A 25,686-nucleotide genomic window follows, 5' to 3' on the forward strand; every position below is an offset into this window, starting at 1 on the left:
GCCTGTTATTTTCTTTTTTTGTGAGATCTTTGTCTGGTTTTGGTATCAGGGTGATGGTGGCCTTGTAGAATGAGTTTGAGAGTGTTCCTTCCTCTGCTATCTTTTGGAAGAGTTTGAGAAGGATAGGTGTTAGCTCTTCTCTAAATGTTTGATAGAATTCACCTGTGAAGCCATCTGGTCCTGGACTTTTGTTTGTTGGAAGATTTTTAATCACAGTCTCAATTTCATTACTTGTGATTGGTCTGTTCATATTTTCTATTTCTTCCTGGTTCAGTCTTGGAAGCTTATACCTTTCTAAGAATTTGTCCATTTCTTCCAGGTTGTCCATTTTGTTGGCACAGAGTTGCTGGTAGTAGTCTCTTAGGATGCTTTGAATTTCTGCAATGTCTGTTGTAACTTTTTTTTCATATCTAATTTCATTGATTTGAGTCCTCTCCCTCTTTTCCTTGATGAGTCTTGCTAATGGTTTATCAATTTTGCTTATCTTCTCAAAGAACCAGCTTTTAGTTTTATTGATCTTTGCTACTGTTTTCTTTGTTTCTATTTCATTTATTTCTGCTCTGATCTTTATGATTTCTTTCCTTCTGCTAACTTTGGATTTTGTTTGTTCTTCTTTCTCTAGTTCCTTTAGGTGTAAGGTTAGGTTGTTTATTTGAGATTTTTCTTGTTTCTTGAGGTAGACTTGAATAGCTATAAACTTCCCTCTTAGACTGCTTTTGCTGCATCCCATAGGTTTTGGATTGTCATGTTTGCATTGTCATTTGTCTAGGTATTTTTTGATTTCCTCTTTGATTTCTTCAGTGATCTCTTGGTTATTTAGTAACGTAGTGTTTAGCCTCCATGTTTTTGTGTATTTTACGGTTTTTTCCCTTGTAATTCACTTCTAATCTCATAGAGTTGTGTTCAGAAAAGATGCTTGATATGATTTCTATTTTCTTAAATTTACTGAGGCTTGATTTGTCAGCCAAGATGTGATCTATCCTGGAGAATATTCTGTGAGCACTTGAGAAGAAAGTGTAATCTGCTGTGTTTGGATGGAATAGCCAATAAATATCAATGAAATCTCTCTGGTCTATTGTGTCATTTAAAGCTTCTGTTTCCTTATTTATTTTCATTTTGGATGATCTGTCCATTGGTGTAAGTGAGGTGTTAAAGTCCCCCACTATTATTGTGTTACTGTCGATTTCCTCCTTTATAGCTGTTAGCAGTTGTCTTCTATATTGAGGTGCTCCTATGTTGGGTGCATATATATTAATAATTGTTATATCTTCTTCTTGGATTGATCCCTTGATCATTATGTAGTGTCCTTCCTTGTCTCTTGTAACATTATTTTAAAGTCTATTTTATCTGATATAACTACTCCAGCTTTCTTTTGATTTCCATTTGCATGCAATATCTTTTTCCATCCCCTCACTTTCAGTGTATGTGTCCCTAGGTGTGAAGTGGGTCTCTTGTAGACAGCATATATATGGGTCTTGTTTTTGTATCCATTCAGCCAGTCTGTTTCTTTTGGTTGGAGCATTAATCCATTCACTTTTAAGGTAATTATCAATATGTATGTGCCTATGACCATTTTTTTATTTGTTTTGGGCTTGTTTTTGTAGGTCCTTTTCTTCTCTTGTGTTTCCCACTTAGAGAAGTTCCTTTAGCCTTTGTTGTAGAGCTGGTTTGGTGGTGCTGAATTCTCTTAGCTTTTGCCTGTCTGTAAAGCTTTTGATTTCTCCATCGAATCTGAATGAGATCCTTGCCGAGTAGAGTAATCTCGGTTGTAGGTTCTTCCGTTTCATCACTTTAAGTATATCATGCCACTCCCTTCTGGCTTGTAGAGTTTCTGCTGAGAAATCAGCTGTTAACCTTATGGGAGTTCCCTTGTATGTTATTTGTCATTTTTTCCTTGCTGCTTTCAATAATTTTTCTTTGTCTTTAATTTTTGCCAATTTGATTACTATGTGTCTCGGTGTGTTTCTTCTTGGGTTTATCCTGTATGGGACTTGCTGTGCTTCCTGGATTTGGGTGGCTGTTTCCTTTCCCATGTTAGGGAAGTTTTCGACTATAATCTCTGCAAATATTTTCTCTGGTCCTTTCTCTTTCTCTTCTCCCTCTGGCACTCCTCTAATGCGAATGTTGTTGCATTTAATGTTGTCCCAGAGGTCTTGTAGGCTGTCTTCATTTCTTTTCATTCCTTTTTCTTTATTCTGTTCCACAGCAGTGCTTCTCGATCTTTGCCTCCATTCTTTTTCTGAGGTCCTGGATCATCTTAACTTTCATTCTTCTGAATTCTTTTTCTGGAAGGTTGCCTATCTGCACTTCATTTAGCTGTTTTTCTGGGGTTTTATCTTGTTCCTTCATCTGGTACATAACCCTCTGCCTTTTCATCTTGTCTATCTTTCTGTGAATGTGGTTTTTGTTCCACAGGCTGCAGGATTGTAGTTCTTCTTGCATCTGCTGTCTGCCCTCCTTCTTTCATTATTTTAAATATATAATTGAATAAAAACTGTAAAAAAAATGGTTCGGAAGAACCTAGGGGCAGGACACGAATAACGACGCTAAAAAAAAAAACTATTACTCATTCAAACAGTTTCCAGACAAGCCCCCTAACCACTCCCAAGACTTCCAGATTGTTGTGTTTACATGTCTCCTATGTAGAAAACCTGCATCAGCCATAGAACAATGTAAGACTAACATAAATGAGCAGAAGAAACAATTCCAAATTATTGAATAAATTTTTATAAAACACATTTAATATAAGGAGTAAAACCTATTTTCTAATAGGCAATGTTAAGCATAAAATATTCTTCTTGGTAAATTCTATACACCTAAATAGAATTTTATAACTACGCCTGCCATGTAGGCTGACATTAATACCATCCTTTACTGAAAATGCACAAATGAATGGAATTAGGTATCTCTACAAGTATGCTGTAAGCCCAATATTTCCTGAGGAATGTTCTGTGTACATGGTCAGTAAAAATATTATGCAGTTCATTTTTTCTCTGGTAAGCTCATTAAACACAATAGCAATTTAAGGGTCTAAGAGCCACAGTAAAGATATCAGCTCGCCACGTTTAGTTCCAGTTCCAATGCTATAGGCAAAGAGATATTTTCAATGCCTATGAAAAGAAAGTGGGAAAGGCTGTAGAAGAGATAATTCAATGTTTTTTAGGGGGATAGTTTCCCTACTGACACGCTGATTAAAACACTATTCTTTCTGGTCCTTATCAGGGACTGTTATAATACCCCTTCCAATAAACACAAGAGTCAACTGAGAGAGAGGAATTTTCAACACCTAAAGAGTAAATTCAATCTGTATGAAATTAGTCCTGCCTAAGGCCAGTGTGAAAAGCAGCCATCCATTCAGAAATGAGGAAACTGTCTCCATATCCAGGAAGACTCTAAAGTTAGGAGTAAATCTCATTGCTTTAAAATTGTGGTTTTTTTCATTGTTTCCTCAGCCATTCAAAATTTAAATATGTGTATATAGAAACAGATAAAAAAATAGGTGAGGGCTTCCCTGGTGGCGCAGTGGTTGAGAGTCTGCCTGCCGATGCAGGGTACACGGGTTCGTGCCCCGTCCGGGAGGACCCCACATGCCGCGGAGCGGCTGGGCCCGTGAGCCATGGTCGCCGGGCCTGCGCTTCCGGGGCCTGTGCTCCGCAACGGGAGAGGCCACAGCAGTGAGAGGCCGGCGTACCGCCAAAAAAAAAAAAAAAAAATAGGTGAAAGAGTTCACAAACAGAATAGAGACAGTAGCAGAAAATCTATATGCTAGGAATGAGACGAGCAATTGCAAAGTAATCTCAGGAATCCTTGCAGCATAATTCTAGAACTTGGGCACCCTAGCAGAGAACAATATGTTTAACAAGGAGCTCAGTAAAATATAGTTGACCCTTAAACCACATGGGTCTGAACTGTGTGGATTTTCAATAAACACGTACTATAGCACTACATGATCCCGGGTTGGTTGAATATGAGGATGTGGAACCTCAAATATGGAGGGCCTGACTATAATATACTCAGATTTTTCACAGCTCAGGTGTCGGTGCCCCTAACCCCCACATTGTTCAAGGGTCAACTGTATACACATAAATGAGGAATAAGGAATAACTGAGATTTTTGCCTCAATCATTAGAAAATATATTGATGTTTGTACAGACAAATAAGTTATATGTGGATTTAACTTAATTTCCTAGTAAGTTCACAGAGTTCAGCTTTATTATGATTTTATTTCTTAATTAACAGGGTTTCAGAAGTCTAGGTTATAGGTTAGCACACTATGGCCTATGGGCAAAATATGGTCCACCACTTGTTTTTGTAAATAAAGTTTCACTGGAACAAAGCGGTACCCATTTATTTTATTGTCTGTGGCAGCTTTCCTACTATATTAGCAGAGCAGAACAGTTGCAACAGAAACCATACAGTCTGAGAAACTAAAATATTTACTATCAGACTCTTTACAGAAAAAAATTGCTGACTCTGTTCTCCATCATTAATTTGGATGTCATGGTTGAACCTCACAATTTTGGAGTCAAGAAAGAAAATGAATTTTTCTTTGTCCACTAACTCAGGAACCAATTACATAACTTTTGACTACATGGAAGCTTCCTCTGATCAAACCATTGTCAGGTCTTACATGTATTAGTCTTACTTATGACTTCCTCTTACATAAAACAACCTGTTACCCACTATAGTCATTCTATAAAACTTGAGTTCTGATCAGCAAAATTTCATGAGTTTCTACTCCTCCTTAACTTGAAAAGGGCAAAGAAGCAAATCCAATTAAGAAGACAATCATTCGTCTTTTGCTCTCATGCTCATCAACTATTCTTATTAGTTGTGTACCATAGTCCTCTATTATCAAGAACTTTTATTTCACAGGTGTGAATACTTGTACAGACAATTAACTATCATAATTATAGTAACTAGCAAGGTAGTCACCAGCAAAGACAAAATTTCCAACTAATTTTCTCAATTTGTTACCTTCTCTGTGTACCTATGCTTATGTTGCCGCCTCCGGTTTAATCCTCTAAATCTTGCTCCATTTTCTGCTATATAAAATGTTCCTGTACTCAAATGGGAAAAAAAAAAAATCATCAAATTTGTATTGAGTCTTCTGCTATATGTGCCTACCAGATGTTTCACCACGGAATTCCACAGATCACCAGGCTCACTGTTTATATTTTCTAGGCATGATGCAGATGCTTCAGAGTTTACTATAAACCTACGAGTTTTCAGGTCATGCAAAGGAAAACATGCAAGCTGAAGAGCACCAAAGAACTTTATGCATAACAATATTGGAGGAAGCAATGGGATATTTTTCAGCAACCCTCTGAAAATTAAAAATCTACTGTAACAATTATACTTATGTAAACGAATAAGAAACAAGAAACAATATTTTAAGGGTTGATTTTAACTGTTGCCAAAATTTTAGGCTAAAATTTACATGCATTTTCCAGCAAGTATGTGAAGGATTTTCATTTTACAAGATTAACTGCAACAATTAATATTTCAGTATATTTAATTTTTTAACTGAGAACTTTACAATTACTACAATGCAAGTTACCTGCAGTCTAGCCACATAAAATATTTCATTAGGGATAATAATAAAATTGAAATAAACCAATAAAACTTGCTTGTATGAATATCAGTTAATATTAATTCTACAGTAAAAAGCAAGAATCACATAATATTTCTGGGGACTTTCTTCATCCTGTATATTTTGCCAAATGTTTTCTTCCTTCACTGTCACTGTCATAATGCTCCTACCAGCAAGATTTAACTTATTGTTTTTCTGTGGAATTTTCCTGTGCCCACATTGACAAAAACATTCACGATTCCTACTGAAGTCTGATAAAACTTTAAGTACAGCATCCATTCCACTATGTATCGTGACTTATTTTTAAATCATCTGACAACTAAGTAATTTGACAACTTAGATTGTAAGCTCCCTAAGGGCAAGGCCCACTGTCTGTCATCATGAGACATACAGCCAGATACAGAGCAGTAACACAGTAAAAGAACCTGCATGGGACATGATTTTAACTTGACAGAACAACAAATACAATAAAACAGTTTGCATGTTTGAAGAACCATGAGGAAAAGAAATATTTCTAATGTTGAATTAATGTGAAAAAAAGACATAATCTATTATCACATATATCATAGTTTTTATTATTCAGTCAGATGCATGAGGAAAACTCCAAAATGCATGTAACCTCTCTCTTCAAAGTTTGGTTTTTTGTTTGTTTGTTTGTTTGTTTTCTTTTGCGGTACGCGGGCCTCTCACTGTTGTGGCCTCTCCTGTTGCAGAGCACAGGCTCTGGACGTGCAGGCTCAGCAGCCATGGCTCATGGGCCCAGCCGCTCCGCGGCATGTGGGATCTTCCCGGATCAGGGCACGAACCTGCGTCCCCTGCATCGTCAGGTGGACTCTCAACCACTGCGCCACCAGGGAAGCCCCAAAGTTTTTTTTTCAAAACAAATCACTGCCTTTTAAAAATATGAATAATTCTGTAAACTAGGATTTACCTTCCTGAGATATTTTATATTTCAATTTTAAAGTCCTCAAAAACATATCTAGAGATGCAGTTCTGTCATCTAAAGAAACAGTTTTCAAACTATTAGGCAGAACTGCCTTATGGTACCTCATTCTCATCTTAATAAGTTTCATATATGTCTCTTAAAACACAGTCACAACTAAGATTCAATGAAGATTTTGTATGAAAAACAAAAGGTTCATATTTTTTTAAGTTTAAAATGTCATCCTAAAATTGCTTACATTTAACATAATCATAATGCTTAACACATAAGAAAACCACTGACCACTTGGTCAATTCTAATTTCCCTAAAATAGTAATAACTAGCAAAACCCAAAATCTAAAAGGGCCCCATATATTTACTTAAGTCTTAACAGTAGTTTCCTTCTTTTTGACTTTGCTGAATTCATGGGAATTTCCTCTGAATCCTACATGGTTCATAGAATTAATATAGTTTAAGATTTTCCTCCATGCTATAGCTTGTTCAAACTCTATCCCCAGTAATATCTTTATATTTCAGATTAAAGCACTGCTTTAAGTGTAGTATTCTATTCTGTGGGGATAAAAATAGTTTTTATTGATACCAACTGAATCACACAATCTCTGATCTACAGATCTTTATACTGCACTCTGGTATTCAACTCTACTGTAAGCAAAATGAAACATCAAATCCAGTTTCCGCTTGAAAATAGAATATGTAATCACATTTGTGACTTATCCTTTGGGTTAAACACCATCTTCTGCAGACCTCTCTATCAAAATACAATCCCGTGCACAGGCCAGTCCCACAAGCATGTCACCTGTGCAGCCATGCTTAGAAGGGTCCCACACTTGGTTTAATGCTCTGATATTGCGATCATGAAATCCTTCTCAAGTTCTGAACAAGGGAGACGCATTTTTAAAAATTTTCACTGGACGCCACAAATTATGGAGCCAGTCCTGCCCCTGAGAGTGATAACATATTAAATAATAGTATAAATTGGTCTATGAATGATTTTCTTAAAGTCTGCAGGGAATTATAAGATCAAGAAGAGAGACACCAAATGTCTACCTTGCAGAGGTAATAATATGAGGAGGAAAGAAACCTAAAAGGAAAGCTACATGCACAAATTAGCTCATTTTTTTGATTTAATTATAATTTATTGAGTATCTTCTAAGTGCCATGTATTGTTCCAGATGCTGATATTACAACAATGAGCAATACAGAGAAAGTCCCAGCCTTCATGGAGCTTCCACTCTAGGGAGGAGACAGACCACAACCAGGTCTGTCTGTGGTGGGTAGGGAACAGAAAAGGGGAGTGTTTTGGATTTAATATATCTCCTTCATCTCCAGCACTGTCACCTTTGGTAACCAGACAAATAATAATGGTTAAAAAACCTTAATTATTACTATTATTAAACTTTTATTAATAAGAGGCATTTCTTGAGGAATTTCTGCTTTTCTGATCATCTTTTGGAATTTTCCTTTTAAGATATTTGGAAATTTCATGAATCAATGCTGGTCATTTATAATACAGTAGTAACTAACTGTACAAATAGGAAACTAACTAGTGTATATAAAAATGAATGTTAGGACTCATTTTGTGAATAATGATATAATGCTCCTTTCTCCTCTCCATTCTCTGCTCCCTCTTTTATCTAAGTTTAATGGTATATGAACTGCAGTCCCATAAGACAAGTCTGTTTAGATAGGAGCACTGATTCTTTACATATAAGTTTTTGTCATTGGTTTCAAAAAAGAAACAAGCAAACAAAACCAGGCAAACAACCAACCAAACAAAGCAATGGTCATAATTCAGTGTAGACCATCTGGAAAATTATCTCTCATAAATAAGGAAAAATGATCATGGATTTTACAAAATTGTTCTTACTCTTATGGAAAATATCATATATGGGTGTCCCTAGCATGTTGATGCAGGCATTCAATGGTCATCTGTTGATTGAATAAATACATAAATGAATGATGACTGACTGAGCATATCAACAGCTTTTCTTAGATATCCTCAAATGAGTCCATCTAGGGATAGCACTAATTTTGAACACAAGTTAGATAAAAAATAGTTATTGTGGTTTTGTTTGTTTGTTACCTAGAAAAGGACATATTTCCAAACACAAGTACCTTTCATCACCCTAGAATGGACTATCCTTTAGAAATAATGCAGAATGGTGAAAAGTAAGCACATTTGGTCAGCCTGAGGTATGGACTATATCCCTTAAGGAGTAAAATCAATCCAGTGTGCATTGCAATTTGGAATCATGAAAAGACACAAAATCTCAGGTCAATCTGTTAACATACAAGAGTCAAAATACTGCCTGACTGGAAAGGAGAAGCCAACCATTTAAATTCCCTCAAAGCTCTGTCATGACCTAGATGGGTGGGATGGGGGTGGGAGGGAAGTCCAAGAGGGAGGGGATATATGTATACATAGAGCTGATTCACTTCATTGTACAGCAGAAACTAACACAACATTGTAAAGCAAATATACTCCAATTAAAAAAACAAACAAACAGAGTATGTCTGCTATCTACATTTGTGCTCTATGTTTTCAACACACATTATTCGCCCTAGGATTATATAAAAATCCTAAATTAAAATTCAATCTAGTAACAAGCTGGCAAAACAAATAAAGCAACATTGGAGTTCTCCAGATGCATACTGATTGCAGTTCACAGAATCACAGGGCTTTAAAACATCCTAAGAATTAAGCTAATATGTCCTCCCATACCAAAATTACCCTGTAATTTTCCTTATCCATAGACATTCATTTAACTGAGAGAAAATTGATAACATATTTTTGGTTTTAACCTTAATAGAAGAAATTTCACTCTAATCTATTTTTATATTTAGCCATTCTCATTGTGAAGAGATTCTATCATAAGGTTCTTGAAAGAGTCACATCTGATTACAATTTTAACATGTTTATCATTGGTTTTTGTTGGTGGAAAATACATTTCTTATATTCCTTGTATTTGAATACTCAAATTATCTCTCGGTATTTTCTTCTATGTACTAAATAGCTTCTGCTTGCTTCACGTTTCTGAAAATTGTCCTAATTCTTTAGCCATTTGGTGTTTAACATTATTAATTAACATAATTTTAGGCTTTACAGAGAGTTCCTAGTTAATAATTTAAAAACTGGAACCATTTAACCCAGAAGCCTATACCTATCATAGACAACACTATTAACTTTATTTGCACTATTTCTGTAAAACCTCATGTAAATCTAAATCAAATCTAAGTCTAAATTAAAACCTAATGTAGGGCTTCCCTGGTGGCGCAGTGGTTGAGAATCCGCCCGCCGATGCAGGGGACGCGGGTTCGTGCCCCGGTCCGGGAAGATCCCACATGCCGCGGAGCGGCTGGGCCCGTGAGCCGCGGACCCTGTGCCCCGCAACAGGAGAGGCCACAACAGTGAGAGGCCGGCGTACCGCAAAAGAAAAAAAAAAAAAAACCTAATGTAAATCTAAATCTAATCAAAATCAAAGTCTCTTAACATGATATTTATTGGGCATTCGAACGTTAGGATTTTGGTTTCAGGAAGCTTTTTGAAAATTAGAATGTTCTTAGCTTGGCTGAAGACTATTTTGTTTTATGTAAAAAAAGAAAATTATTCTCAATGTGAACATCTTTTGAATCATAAATATGCTTCTTACCTGTGCTGCTGGATATATTAACATCAATACTGATATCAGATATTCCTCCTCCCTTCAGAGATGCTACACATGTGTATGTCCCAAAATCCGTGAATTTTAAATCAATGATGTCCAAGTTTGTCGTTCCCGGGGAGACATCCGGATCAGTCTGCGTAATAACCATCCGTTCAGAACTTCTTAATGGACGACCATTTTTAAACCAACTAAATGTTAACTCCTCAGAAGGAACAGCTTCTACTTGGCAAGATATTTTCACCTCACGCCCAATCTGGATGTTGTCATCTTTGTGATAAGGATCTGGTGTGATCCAAAATCGTCCTTTTTTTAATGCTAAAACATAAAAATTTCGTAAGTTATTAGTGTTATTTTCATAATGTTAGGGATGCATTCACTCTAGGTAGTCATCTCTGGGCTGAAATAAAGTAAAACAAAATAAAGTAAAATGTACATATGTTTCTTCAGTTTCCAAGTACTGTGCATATTAATAAACCTCATTTAGGTAATTTAGAAATAATCTAAAGACCTAAGTCATTTAGACACTCTAAAACTGATTTTTATAAATTGGGTAATATTTTGCAGTAATATAAAAAATGCTTTAAATCTATATATGATACTTAAACATTGTTGCCATTGAATTTTGAACAAATGATGAAACATGTTTATATAAAGTCATTAGGTATTAGAGTTAAAAATAATTATATGGATCATTAAGCCCAATTCCTTACCCATGTCATACTTTACTTATGGCACAATTTCCCAAATAACTCAAATACTGCACAAATTTCATATTAAAGAAAATTCTTCCAAGGTTGTATCTACATGCTGACCAAAACTAGTTTGGTAAAAATTCAGTCAGTTCATATTCATGGGGTATTTTCAATAGTAGTGAAATAACCTGAATGGAAAGAAATATTTTTTTCAAAAAATTTGCTATGATGGCTCTATTCTACCATTCATAGATGTCTCCAGTAGAAACTGTTTGCTGGCTATTTCATGCAGATGGCCAAAAGAACCTCTTGGCAGATGGCTTGGAAAACATGCTGTGTTTGTATCCTAACAGCAGTGCTTTCTGAGTCTAAGGTCAGTGCTGTTCTCACAACCTGTGTCAGTAATGATAACTACCAGAAACTGCCGGGGGAGCATCTATTGGCTTCTTAAGGACTCCAGTTCTGAACTCTGAATGATACTGTGTACTCAATTTGGAATAGAGTTTTTTCATTTTTATGACAGTTATACCCATATACACATCTTTCTCTTTTCTAACATCCTACTCATGCCCCTCTCCTTTAACATCACCATCCCTATATGATGAAATGTAGCATATGCAGTGAAACATAATTATCAGAATAAAATATTTTTCATTCACTTTTACAATTAAACCTAAATATATGATGACACTGGCAAAAGTGACATGAATTTAGAAGACCTGCAGATATTGGAGGCCTCCTAATTGCATTCTGGGTAAACTTTCCTGAATTTAACTTGATTTTCCTCAGTCCAATAAAGGCCAGGAAATACCATGGAAATCTGTAGAACTATTGAAGAATGCACTAGAGATTAATACATTTTTTAATCTTAAAAAATTATTTTAATTTTCTTTACTTTTCAGCCTCAAATATTTTCATCTGTTTTCTTGTTTGCATCTTAATAAGGAGAGAGAAATGAGTATCAAAAGCAAAGTTTATATCATTCTTTTTATTCAAGAAATATTTATAGGGCTCCTGTTCAGGACTAGGCACTAGGCAAGGACCTTATAACATGAGATGGACAAAACAGATATAAACTTGACCCTCATGTATGGCAAATTGTGTACTCATAACTTATAGTCCAGTTTATCTACCCAATGCATATGATACCTATGTCTAAAAAAAGATATGAAATGTTTTATAAGTTTGAAGAAGTCTGAATCTCAGAGGAGAATCCTCCAAAATATTGTTTAGAAAATGCACAAAGCTTCAGTCTTAATGAAAATACCAAAAGACAAATATTTAAATCACATTCTTATATTGTTGTTTGTTACATCTTCCAAATGTAACTTATGAAACTTATTTATTCCCAACCATAACTTTATCAGTACATGACTTTAGAATGAAATCAGGAGAAATTATGGCATTCTATTATGTACAGTCATATATTTATATTTTAATAGGGTGCTGAAATATATGACTTTATATCTAGAAAAGGAAATGTGCTGAAAATGTCCATATCTGGCTACTAAATTTAGTATAATACACTGTGCACATATAATTCAAATGCAATTAAATTTCTGTAGCACAAACCAAATTATAAGATCATAGAATGTCCTTTACTTTTTTTAACAGACCTAAAAAAATAGAATGTCAAGGAGCATTTACTTTTGTTAGCATTCATAACATTTAAATGAAAGTTTCCTTTCATTTGGTAAGAATTTTCCTTATCCTGTTTCTATAGAGAAATTATAAAGCTAAAAAAAAGTTAAGCAGACAATTCATACTTTTCAAAGATAAAAATTATATATATATGTGTAACAGTTTCATATGGGGGTACATTTAGGATACATTTCACTCCTAAGTTATATGTTGGTAGTCATATACAAATATGACAAAAAACTCTGATGTTTCAGTGATTAAAATTTACTGACTAGGCAGCTATTTTTTTCTAGCTTTGTTCTCTGTACAGTGACATATTAAAGTGATACTGATGTTGAGAGAACTGCAAATTCATCAGATAAATTAGATTTAAACTACTAAACAAATTCAAAAACCACTGATAAAAAAACAAGAGATCAATATCTATGTTACATATCATGGACTGTTTTATTCATGAGAAATAACTTTTAAAATTCAAAGTAAAAATATTTTAAATATTATAAATCTAATAATCAATTCAGAAATAAAATTAAATATGATATGTAACTATATTTTTGATAGAAAGCAATATAAGCAAGTGGGCTTTTAAGAACGAACTCATTGCCACAAATATTTGTTGATCTCAGTATCAGACAATTCTATGATTTGGCCAAAGTCAATCATATTTGTCTTTCAAATGACATATTCTGAAAAGGAAGACAGGGACAAGTCAGTCTGGCAAGTGAGCTAAAGGTAGGGAGTATCAGAATAAGTAGCATGGATCAATTGACTGGAGAGCCATCTCTTTGAGTTTGTTTTATGTTACTCCATAACAAAATATCTGGTTTTGCATACTGAACAGAAATGTTCTAAGGGAAAAAAAAAAAGTGTGTGTGTGTGTGTGTGTGTGTGTGTAGCCATCTGACAGTTAAATTTACTTAATTTTCTAATTTATTTTGGCTGCTCAGAAAACTAAGAGCATAGCTCTGCTAACTAGGCACAGGTGCATTAAGAACTTGAAACACAATTCTAGTTTTTCATTCCTATGTGGTCCGATATGGGCAATCTAATTTTTATGGGTCAAGTGCATCATTTATAAAAATAGGAGGTGATAGTATTACGCTCCCTCTGAGACCCATTGTGAGAAATAGCTTATTAACAATAGTGTAGAGGTTTGAAAATATGAAGTGTTTAATATAGTTAATCAACAGGGAAGCATGTTTCTTCATTTATAATTAAACATTCTTTTCAGTGAACAATTTATAGTAGTTCATGCAATGCTAAAGTCATTTCCTGCTACCAGTTAAGATTTCAAATACTTAAAATCAATCTGCGATTAGTACCAGAGTATAACAGGGGTCCAATAATCATAACAAGACTCTATAGAACTAAAGAAACTCTATGGAAAAAGAGAGGAGAAATCCCTTTCCCCAAATGCAATTTCTTAGCCTGAATATAGAAAATCCCGTAACACCAGCCTGAGATAACATTAGATTTAGCTTAATGTATCATAAATTGTGGTGGATGAACCTCAAAAGGTACTTGTTTAGTCTGGCAATGCATGTAAAGAACTGGCATCAAGTTGAGCCTCTGTTCTGGATAATCAGCTTAGAAACACTGCAATATAACCCATAGCCTCCTTTCATAATATTGTGAGAACTGAATGCAATTGGCTCACATTCACTTTTGAGAGGTTACTTGCCAGGACATTCTAATTGCACTCACTAAAGTCCCTCTACTTTGAGATTTACAAAGGTGTTCTGCGAATAGAATGAAACTAGTCTATAAATGTAAGGCCAATGCAAAGATCTGGGTAGGGCTTGCTGAGGACCTTTCCCTAGAGAGAAAAGTGGATTTTTGCCTAGGAATGACTAAAGTTCTAAGGCATGCTTCAATTATTTAAAATTAGATTACTTCTTGAGTTTATCCTTGAGCTAAAGACCACTGGCTTTGGAGAAGTCTAGGCTCATGGCTTCCAGGAATACAATATGCAGATAAAGACAAAGAGGAGGCTGTGAGATTGTATCTTTCCTATAACTATAGATTTAAAATGATAAAATGCACTGATTGTTTGTCAGATGTTCCATGAATTATACAACACATAATAGTTAGTATTAAAATAAAATTTGTAGATGGAACAAAAATAACATTAAATTAAATGACATTTTAAAAATGTTTTAAATTTTAATGACAAAGCATCTCTTTGGAGAGAATATCAGGTGTCAGCTTCTGAAACTCTGCTAAGAATTTGTTTCAGAAGGATGATGAGACACAGACTATGCAGACTACACAGACTACTACCACTGACCACCATTCCAAGTAGATAAATTAGTTAAAAATCTCCAAATATATCACTTCTTACAATCTCAGTAGGATTCTGGTCAACATGAAACACTGGCAAAATGTTGTTAAAAGAATGAATCTAGAAATAATTAATAGTGTAATCAGACAAATAAAAATTGATTTTCTATTCATGTATTCTCTGTTAAAGACAATAAAAATATCTGAGTGAAAAAAGTATTTGGTAGTCGTACTGGATGCCAACTGAATAAAGAGCTGGAAATATATTACATCAGCAAAGCAACTTGAGATAGTAAATGATGGTATATAGATATAATCTGTCCTATTATAATTAGATGCCTATCTTTCTCCTCAAGGGGACTGTGAACACCTGGGGAGTGGGCCCATGCCTTACTCTCTTTTTTGTCCCTAATCCTGAACCCGGTTCCTTGTTATAGTTGGTATTCAATGGTTTTCTTTAAAATCAATTAAACTTGACAAAGCATTAACTTTACAGATTCTAATTGTTTCCATTCAGTCTGATATGTCTATGTTAACTCTGTTTCTGTTTGGTAGTCTTATGTTCTGAGATGCATGGGGGGAAACAGGATAGAGAAAAAAGAAAAAAAAAATGATGTCTTCAAGGATTTAAGCGTTTTGTTTTGGGAGCAAAATATATTTGATGAACTAACAGTATTAACATAGGGATATATGTGAGGAAGGGAATTCTGTACAGAAAAACTCAGAGACATCATTCCATCATACCTACTGACTAGCTAGCTTTGTGTCCCAGTTATATAATGTGCCAGGGACATCAGCTATCAAACAAGATATCAGTTACTCATCCCTGCTTTGTAAAGGAGACTGAATTTCATGCAAAAGGACTTGTTTGCATGCTTTAGAGCTCAGTTGATAATTATTTCTAAAGAAATATGGAAGAAGGAAGAAAACTGACATCTAAACATAGTTATATTGTCTAAAATAGCATTTGCCAAAACCTGTTTCAGAAAAATGTTAATAGGAATCATGTTAAAAGAAAGCAGAACGAACACAGTTTGAGGATTGACTATGTAAGTAAAAGTTCGCTTTTCTGCAGAACTTTTCAGAGCTTTGAACATGCTAATATGCACATTGCAACATTCCTAGAGGGGCAGATAATACTTAACAAAAAGCCCTTTATTTGTGGAACATCTTTCAGGACTAGTATCTCATAGAATAAAGTAAGAGAATCTATTAGTTGATGAAAATCATTGAAATGACTTTAAAATTAGACTCCATTCTTGATGTTTTAGTCATTTCCATTATGAACATCACAAAATGATAGACAAGATACAACTCTCTTCTGAAAATAAAATTTATAATTAAAAAAACTAAAGGACAGGGGAAATGTCTAATGGCACAATGAATTTATAAAACATACTTCAGAGCCATCTAATAAAGCTATCTGCACTAACAGCAGTGTGGCTCCTTCCTTTCCCAAACAACCAGGATTTCTTAAAACTGAATTAACAGTTTGTTCCTATCTTGGAAATGCACATTTTGAAATATGCAAATAGCATGAAAAAGGAATTAAATGTATTAGCATCTGTATAATTTGCAATTATTGATATAAGCTAGAAAGACTTAATCTAGCTCAGTTGCTTGAGGAAATAATAACAATATTTATTTATTTATATTTTATGTTGTTATAAAAAAGTATTTAAAGTGTTATTATGAGAAGTATTAAAACTTCTTGAAGATGGATAGGAGGAGGAAGTTCTTTTGTTTTCTTATATACTGTTCAGCATTCTTATACTCACTTCCCTTTATCTAACAACACCAATTGCCAACCTATAGTCTGAATGAAAGTTCATTAATAGTGCAAGAATCAAAAACTCATTACACCCATTTTCCTAAAAGTAGTTTAAAATAGCACCCCTGATAATTTGAATGCAGAATTAAATGCTGAAAGGAAGTTGGGGTTCTGTTTAATTGTGAAGTATCAAGGCTCTATTTATTTTGTGAATTTACTCAAAGCTAATTACTGCAGTTAATCATTCAAAATGTTCAAGCAAAGTATGGTTGAATTTTTGTCTTTTAATGTCCTTGCTCAATAGAATAACCGCAGGTAAGTATTTTGAGTAGAAATGAAAGGAAGAAAAAATCTTTTAGGGGGGCATAAATTTTGCTTTTTGATGTAAGCCCTTCCTTGAGACATGAAAAAGAAGTAGACTAAATTCATATTATTACTATCATCATTATTATTTTGCCATTCTTATTTCAGCCCTATCTTAAGTAAGGAGTAAATATATATTAGCTATAAATTATCGAAGTGTACATATAATGTCATAAATAGAAACAAACATTTTCATAGTATGGCTACTATGTAAATGGTATTTGACATAGTATGTCTTAGCACTAGTTACTTGAATAGGAGAATATTAATCAGCACAATTTACGCATCCTATGTCATTAAAAATCAGTAGGTATTTTGAGCTCACCTTTTCTATCAAATTAAATATATCCCTTCATTATGAGAAGAAGAACGAGTCCAGGATGAGTTATATTTTTTATTAGTTTTTAAAGATTAGGACTAGAAACAGCTATAACATGAACTGCAGCTTAGAAAAGCCTGTGCTAAACATAGTTCTTCTGAAGTCTTTCTGAAAATAGTACATCCTTAATATTTATGGAATTGATCATGTAGTAGTGAAAACTGGATGAAAATAATGAGACTAACAAACTAAAAATCGTTCTTTACTTTTTTTGCTTTCCTTATTTTCTGTCTCAAAAGCTGTTGACTTTCTCCTTTCCAAAACAATCCTGCCTATCTGCCAACCTCTCTCCCTGTACCCTGATGCCATGCATTCTTTTGGTTATTCACTTTCTTTTGAAGTTTCAATATTCTCTCTTTCATATGCTATTTAATTTCAGAGTAGAAAGTTGTTTAGGTCACATCTAAACTTAGAAGACATTCCTTAACCCTAAATAATCCTGCAAATTATTTGCAGCATTTTTCTTAAAAAAAATAGTGAAACACCAATTGCCTCCTTGTGTCATTATGCGCTCATTCAATTTGACAGTTCACACCTTGGTTTTCACTGGTGTTATTCTGACACTGAAGTCTCAAAGGTTAGCAATAACCTCTTACTCAGTTAACACAAAGATATTTTCCAGTTCTTCTCCATGTTTATATCACTTGCATTTTGCACTTCATATCACTTTCCATTACTGATTCTTTCTTCCTTCTTGAAAATTCTTTCTACAGACTTCTATGACTAGGAAAATGTAATATTTAAGGAAATAAATTAGTTTGACTTTGCACATTTGCATCACAATTGTCATGACACACTTCCTAGTTCCCTACTTCATTTGAATTTCATCATTGAAACAGTAGTTGTAAAGTCAATCTTTGTTGAGAAAGAAAGGATTTTTATAAATTATTTTGTCATAATTGCAGATCACAGAGTTTTTACTTAATCTTCTACCTTCCAATTTGCTGCACATGTTTGGGGACATGTGATCATTGTTTGTTTTGTTTCTTGACACACAAAAGATTGCAACATATTCAATTTAAATTAAAATAATGATTTAATCATTTGATATATTATTTCATTTTTAATATTAAAGAGCAAGGAAAATAACCTAGGTATGTTGAACAACCAAATGAAAAATATCCGTACTCACTAGGAATTTATAAAAATGATCTTAACTATCTTATCATATTTTGAGAGGAGCTCAAGTGTCAATACCAATGACATACACCAACTAAACATTCCCGTCAGTGTGATGAAACATTAGACAGGTTTCTTCCTGACTCTAGGCCCCTGGTCTCCCTTGTCTTAGAGCATTTAACTTTAGAAAACTTTCAGTTGTAGATTCCTTCTCTGCCCCTTTGAGATGTAAATCTTCTACAAGCCAGAAATGGTTTTCTTAAGGACCCAGGAGTCATCCGTCTAAAATGTACTGGCATACTTCAGAGATACTGCAGGTTCAGTTTCACATCACCGCAATAAAGCAAATATTCAAATAAACTGACACAAATTTTTTAGTTTCTCAGTGCATATAAAAGTTATGTTTACACTATACTGTAGTCTATTAAGTGCGCAATTTAGCATTATGTCTAAAAAAGCAACGTACATACCTTAATTAAAGAAAACTTTATTGCTAAAAAATGCTAATCATCATCCGAGGCTTCAGCAAGTCCTAACATTCAGCAAGTCCATGCAATGGTAACATCATGGATAACCATAACAAATATAACAATAATGAAAAAGTATGAAATATTATGAGAATTACAAAAATGTGATACAGAGACACAAAGTGAGCAAATGCTGTTGAAAAAATGGCCCCAATAGACTTGTTTAATGCGGCATTGCCGCAAACCTTCAATTTGTAAAAAAAACACAATATCTGCGAAGCAAAATAGAGTGAAGTGCAATAAAATGAGCTATGCCTGTAATCATCAGAAGAGATAGTACTTCCAATCCCAGTTTCTATAGGAGGGTAGGAACCTAAGTTTGAAAAGACCACTTAGCAAGCACAGATGGCTTAATCACATTCACCAACCTCCCCTAATGTCTTCTAGTACTTTTCCATCAGCTCATCTTAGTATTTAAAAATCCTCCGTCTTTTGTTTCAGCAGAGTTACATTTAATCTCTCTCCTCTAGTGCAAGAGTCGTGACTTCTTTTGCAACAGTCTTGAATACAGTCTTCTTTGCTGTTTTATAAAGTGTCTGAAGTAATTTTTCTTTTACATCATTATGGTCTTTTACATTATAGTCTTGTGCATTATTGAAATAGATGAAAACTGAATAACTCTAGGAAATTCACTGCTACAAAGTTTCAAACACTAAAGAAAATAACGCTTACAGTCACAACACACACACGTTGTAGTATGTTGTTCAAAGATGAAATGTTGCTTGAGTACAAGTGTATTTGAGAGTTAAGGAGGTTAATTTAATCCCTTTATAAAGCTATGTTTCCTCCAATGTGGTAAGCCCTATTTAATCTTTGGTCTAGAATTTCTGATAATAGGCCACAGGACAAGACTCTGGGTTTGTGGGTTAACCAAAAGATGACAGGACTGCTAAAATGAAGTGTGAAGAGACTGACTCTAAAACTAAATACCTTTAATATGTATATTATAAAGAGAAATGTGTAATATTTCCCTTTTAAAAAGTACACCCTACCTTGCTCTAGAAGTCTTTAAAGCAGATATTAGAAATATATGTTATAGTTTTCCTTTTCTCTTTTTAATGAGAAAATTCTGGCAAATAAGCAGATGAGATAAGGTCAAAATGATGGTGGTATAGAAATGTTTTTATATCCTGTAAAATTAGTAGCTGGGCCATAAATTGGCTCTGATCTTTACAGGAATAAAAAAGAGGGAAATACTAATTTCATGTTTCATAGTATCTGTGAGTTCAAAATATACCAACTCCTAACAAACAAACAACAGACAAAAAAATATTCTTGGTCCAGAGATCTGAGTAGAATATACCTCCTGAACCTGAATAAATGAGACACACAACAAGCAGCATTTTAACCACATCCTTATGATGATCATAACAATGTAATTTACAGAACTAGTCAATCTGTCCCTCAATTACAGGATTGTTAATTCCGTCAATTTATACTGGAACAAATGAGTATGGTCCAGGTGCACAGGTGTTCAGGCTAAATTCAAAGATGAATCGAAAGATAGTGTTTCCGTGAGTATTAAGCAGTAGTGAATACAGGTTTATAGTCTATGAGAATGACCCAGGGAGGTTATCATTGGTGGTCATGGTGGGAGGGTCGTATTGCAGATGTTATATATTGAGGGTTATATGGACATATCTGCTTTAAGTGTTAACTGACATAGATGTAAGATTCACATACTCTTAGAAAGGAGAAAAGCCAAACTAGGACGCAAGTTCTGTAAAGAGATGGATAGTGGGATACCTATGGACAGGAACAAGACAAAGGTCCACATGGTACTGAAATCCACTGAAAATACAACTTTAAGACGTAAAACATGCTGAGTACTTTAAGAAAAAAATGGTTTCACAATATATCTCCCAGATCAAATCAACTGTTCGCATTACTTAGACAATTGTTGGATATAAGCCAGTTCAGTGTTAGGACACATTTACCAGAAACAATGACTTCTGAGTTGGAAGAATTGTTCTTAACTCATTCTTCAAGGAAATGATTAGATAATAAGGCTAAGTAATATATTAAAGGTATGCCTACTATTTGAAACTAAAACTATGACATCTATAGTTTAGAGCATTAGTATTTGAAGTGTGGATCCTAGACCAATAGCAACAGCTGGCCTGTTGGGTGCCCCCCCACAGCAAAACTATACTTCTTGGGGTAGGACCCAGCCATCCACATCTAAAAGGTTCACTGGGTGATTCCGATGTACTCTCAAGTTTGAGAACCACTGTCTTAGAAAACAATTATCCTTGGGAGTTCCCCGACAGTCCAGTGGTTAGGACTCAGCACTTTCACTGCCAGGGCCCTGGGTTCAATCTCTGGTCGGGGAACTAAGATCCTGCAAGACACGTGGTGCGCCCAAAGAAAACAATTGTCCATCCACCCTCCAGAAATGCAGAGCCAGAAGAGAAGGAGACAGGCCATCAGCTCATCCAGAGGATTATTGAGTTATTAAAGAGCATGCTAAAAGTGGCCACAGCATATCTTTTTTCTTTATAAGGCCCTCAAGAAATTGTTTACCCTGATTATAACAGGTGAAATATTATTAAGGAACAGCTCCTGCAAGTATCAATAACAACAGGGTCTAAATTGACCTCACACAGCTTAACATGTAGCTACGTCCTTTCCACGCAGCCAAAGCCTGAGGAAAGGTTCACAAAAGCACTTATTATTTTTAGGTTTCTTCACAAAATGACAAGGATGTTAACAGTGGCCAATATAAAGTACCTTCTTCTTCTTTACCTAAGAAATTGTAACTCTTGAAGTATTAAGAATGTAACCAAATATCATGTAGGAATATCTAAAAAATGATTATGTTCATAATTTGTGACTGAGAGATTGATAGCCCGCCAACTTTCTTCTGAGAGTCAATGGCTTCTCAGAGAGTCAATGTAGGTAACAGTGAAGAGGTCAGACTGTCTAGGTTTCAAAATGATTTCATCTTTTATTAGCTGTGTGACCTTGTGTAATTTACTCAGTCTCCCAAATTTGTAAAATGGAGATGATAATAAAATTAATACATGAAGCTCTGAGTATGCTGATACCGCCACTGAGTAAGCAAATGGTAGATGTCAGCTGCTTTCTATTCAGTGTCACCTGAGCACTCACAACACATTTATTGCTCTGCTTGCTGCCAAAAAAAGTGCAAAGATGAAGAGGCTAGTGGTGGAGAAAAGCATAGAAATAAATAATTTTATATACAGAGCAATAAAGACAAAGATTCACTGTACTAGGTATTATGGAAGGGAACACTTAAAAAAAAAGTTAGTTACCATGAAGAAGGCAGGGAAAGCCTGAGAATTAGGGAGGAAAGGGAATACAGGGGATTGAAGATGCTGAGAGGTCATTTCAGAAAGATTTTTACTGTACCAATAATTGGGTCTAGTTCAGCTTTCTCTAACTCTAGCAAATCCCCTCATGATTCCACAAATTGTGTCTCTCTGTGATTTCAACCATTCACATCCATTCTCCTCCAGTCTCGGAGGATACAAGTTTGTTCCTCCTTTCAGGGCTAATGTCTTAAACTGTGCTCCTGATCTCAGCCCCAGCTCTGTATGGAATATGGCACACCTTCAATTTTCTCCTCTCTTTTTCTCTTAAATTCTCCCTCACCTGAGGCCCTTCCCTTGTATCTATAAACATGATCAGAATCTCCTCGTTAATTACAACAAAACAAAGCGACAACAACTAAATAATGCAGAGAACCTGTCTTCAACTTCTTTATCTCATGGGAGTTACTTCTTATTCACTGTCTTTTGTTTTCTCACTGTCAAAGCATTAAGATATAAACCACTCACCTTTAACCTCTTCCAATTAGATTTGATTCCCATCAGTAGCACAACTTTTAATGGTTGACCATTTGTTTCTAGCTGGCAGATGGACTCTATTTCCACTTCCTTTGTCCTGAATCTGTGCTCCTCTTTTCTCTTCTCTGTCTACACTATCACTTCACAACTTGCTTTTCCAGCCACAGTTTGTCTCAGCACAGAAAGGTTTTACCTTAGTAAAACCCTCTGCACCCACCTCACTGAGTTATACTTGCTTATTTCCAAACACCTGCTAGCTTTCTATGTGATGCAGCACTTCACAGTCCATGGGCCTCAATTAAAACTTCTTTTATCACCACTTTAAGGAATATCTGTGTGACTCTCCTTTTTTTCACTATTTGCTTTCTGTAAATATAGTCTATTAAGAGAAATACATATTTGAGATCATACTATATGGACCAGGCACCTTTATTTGGAGGTCCACATGAAATTTGGGAACAAATCAATGAAAATTTTATGAAGTTGTTATTCTAAAGATTCTCTCAAAATTTATTCTCCTGAATCCACTCCTTTGACCTAGGTAATGGAGCAATACATTAGCCTCATATGTTTTGTTTCATTACATGATAACAAAATAAAGGATTAATTTGAATTTAGCTGATCTGGAAAATATTTCCTTACCTGAACATCCTGCACAATTCTTTCTTTTTTCTTTCCTTTTTTAAAAATAAACATTTTCTTAGAGCAAATTTTAAACTCATCCAGTTGGAAACTCAGAGAAAACATTTTGGATTTACAAAAAGGTTTTACTGTTGAAAATACATCATCTTAGGGCCACAACTTTAAAAGATTAAGCTTTTTAAAAGCATTTACTCTAAAATATATTACATACATCCCTGCTTTTCTTAGGAAAGGAGTTGAAACATAGTTTTGCATTTTCTTGAAAATTTGAGGGCTATCATCACCAATTTACTTTACTTAACTCATACTTATAGACACTAAGTACTACTAATTATGACAGAATTACTTTTTTTCTTTACTAAAGGCTACAGACAGGTATGTATTTTTAGTCTGTGTCAGTTTCTGTTTGGTCTCTGTTATTTTCTTTATTGATGACTATCAACTCTTATTTCCACTATCAGCATAGAGTTAGTGCAACAACTTTTATTCCTCTCCTAATTTGTTACTTCATCTCTTTTACCAAAGATATACATGAGGTTTATCGCATGCAGTTGTGCTCTTTCTTTCCATAGTTATATTTTCTGTTATTTTGGGGTTTTCTTTTGTTGTATCTCAATTCTTAGTTGTGTTCTTTTGAGTTGGTATGGTTGCTGTATATGTGTAATTATCACTTTGCACTCTCTACACAATGGGACTTAACATAATTTAGAGGTTGCTGCTTACTTATTTATACCTTGCCATATTCTAAGAAGAATCTAAGGGACTTACAATATTTATTGTTAATATACTGCATCTTGCAGTAAAAACAACAAGAAACAAGGAAGCAATGATTAAATCAAGTTAGGAAAATAAGACAGAGCCAGAGTGAAGTTGATATGAAAAATAAATACAATAAACCTCTATGTAGTTATTCAATTGTGGCAAAACAGAGATTATACACTAAACATTATAGCAGCCAAAATAATGAAGAAAACATAGCCAATTATAAAACTGACAGTATCTTTAGAATAAAAACAAAACAGCTGTACAAGAGAAGTACAACCATTCCTATGCTCCTCAGAAAAAGAGTACAGGATAGAGTAATGAACAATATCTTTGAACAGTTTCTTACGACAAATAGGGAACAACTTTGGAAGGCTATTTTTTTACAAAAAATTGCTCAGTATAGCCTTAAAACATCAAACCAAGGGGAATTCAGCAAGGAGGATTCTAATATGTGTGGGTTGAGGCAATACTCTATGATATGTCAATTTAGGGACTGATTTTAGAGCACTGAGCCAGTGGGTTCTTAACTAAAAGTAAGCATCAGAATCACAATGTCTGAGTCACATACCCCAGTGATTCCAAGTAAGCTACATTAGGGTAGAGTTTGGGGATCTGCATTTGTAGGCTACACCACGGATTCTGATTCATGCATCGAGATGAAAACTACTGACCTAAAGGAAGAGTTGAAAAACAGCCTACCTGAACTCCTCCATATATTTGATATTCTTAATCAAGATTCTGAAAGATACTGAGCAGCAATAAATTTGTGGTCATAATCCCTGAGAAGTAACCACAGGGCAACCAATCTATACTGACAGTCAACTACAGAGCCAGATGCTTTAAAAATCATCTAAGCCAAGACAGCCTCCCATAAAAACTGTGGAGCTTAAAACTCACTGCTAAGTAGAAGCTTACCTTAAACTAGCTCAGAGTCTTGATGACATAAACTCCTTAGAATAACATATAAAATAAAACATCTGTATCAAATGTTTAAAATATAAATCCAATTTAGATGTTAGTACGGCCCAACCTATGTAACTGTTTATTTCTTCTCAAATTTGAGGAGAAATTATTAAGAGAAAACCTTAGATGACTTCTCTCACATATTTTTCATGACGGAAATAATCTTTTTTTCTTTTTTTTTTTTTTTTTTTTTTTTGCTGTAAAACTGTGGAGCTTAAAACTCACTGCTAAGTAGAAGCTTACCTTAAACTAGCTCAGAGTCTTGATGACATAAACTCCTTAGAATAACATATAAAATAAAACATCTGTATCAAATGTTTAAAATATAAATCCAATTTAGATGTTAGTACGGCCCAACCTATGTAACTGTTTATTTCTTCTCAAATTTGAGGAGAAATTATTAAGAGAAAACCTTAGATGACTTCTCTCACATATTTTTCATGACGGAAATAATCTTTTAAAAGTAAATTTTTGGGCTTCCCTGGTGGTGCAGTGGTTGAGAGTCTGCCTGCCGATGCAGGGGACGCAGGTTCG

The 25,686-nt window shown here is 34.6% G+C and overlaps 1 protein-coding gene across 1 annotated transcript in view; it reads right to left on the minus strand.

Annotated features, from left to right (window-relative positions):
* MDGA2 (MAM domain containing glycosylphosphatidylinositol anchor 2) overlaps positions 1–25,686 on the minus strand; it is an 835,318-nt gene that overhangs the window by 201,072 nt on the left and 608,560 nt on the right. The window contains exon 7 of the mRNA XM_024118322.3: positions 10,187–10,516. Coding sequence (XP_023974090.1) covers positions 10,187–10,516 — 330 coding nt within the window. The remainder of the gene's footprint in view (positions 1–10,186; positions 10,517–25,686) is intronic.

Source organism: Physeter macrocephalus, chromosome 11, assembly GCF_002837175.3.
Source record: "Physeter macrocephalus isolate SW-GA chromosome 11, ASM283717v5, whole genome shotgun sequence".
NCBI lineage: Eukaryota > Metazoa > Chordata > Mammalia > Artiodactyla > Physeteridae > Physeter > Physeter macrocephalus.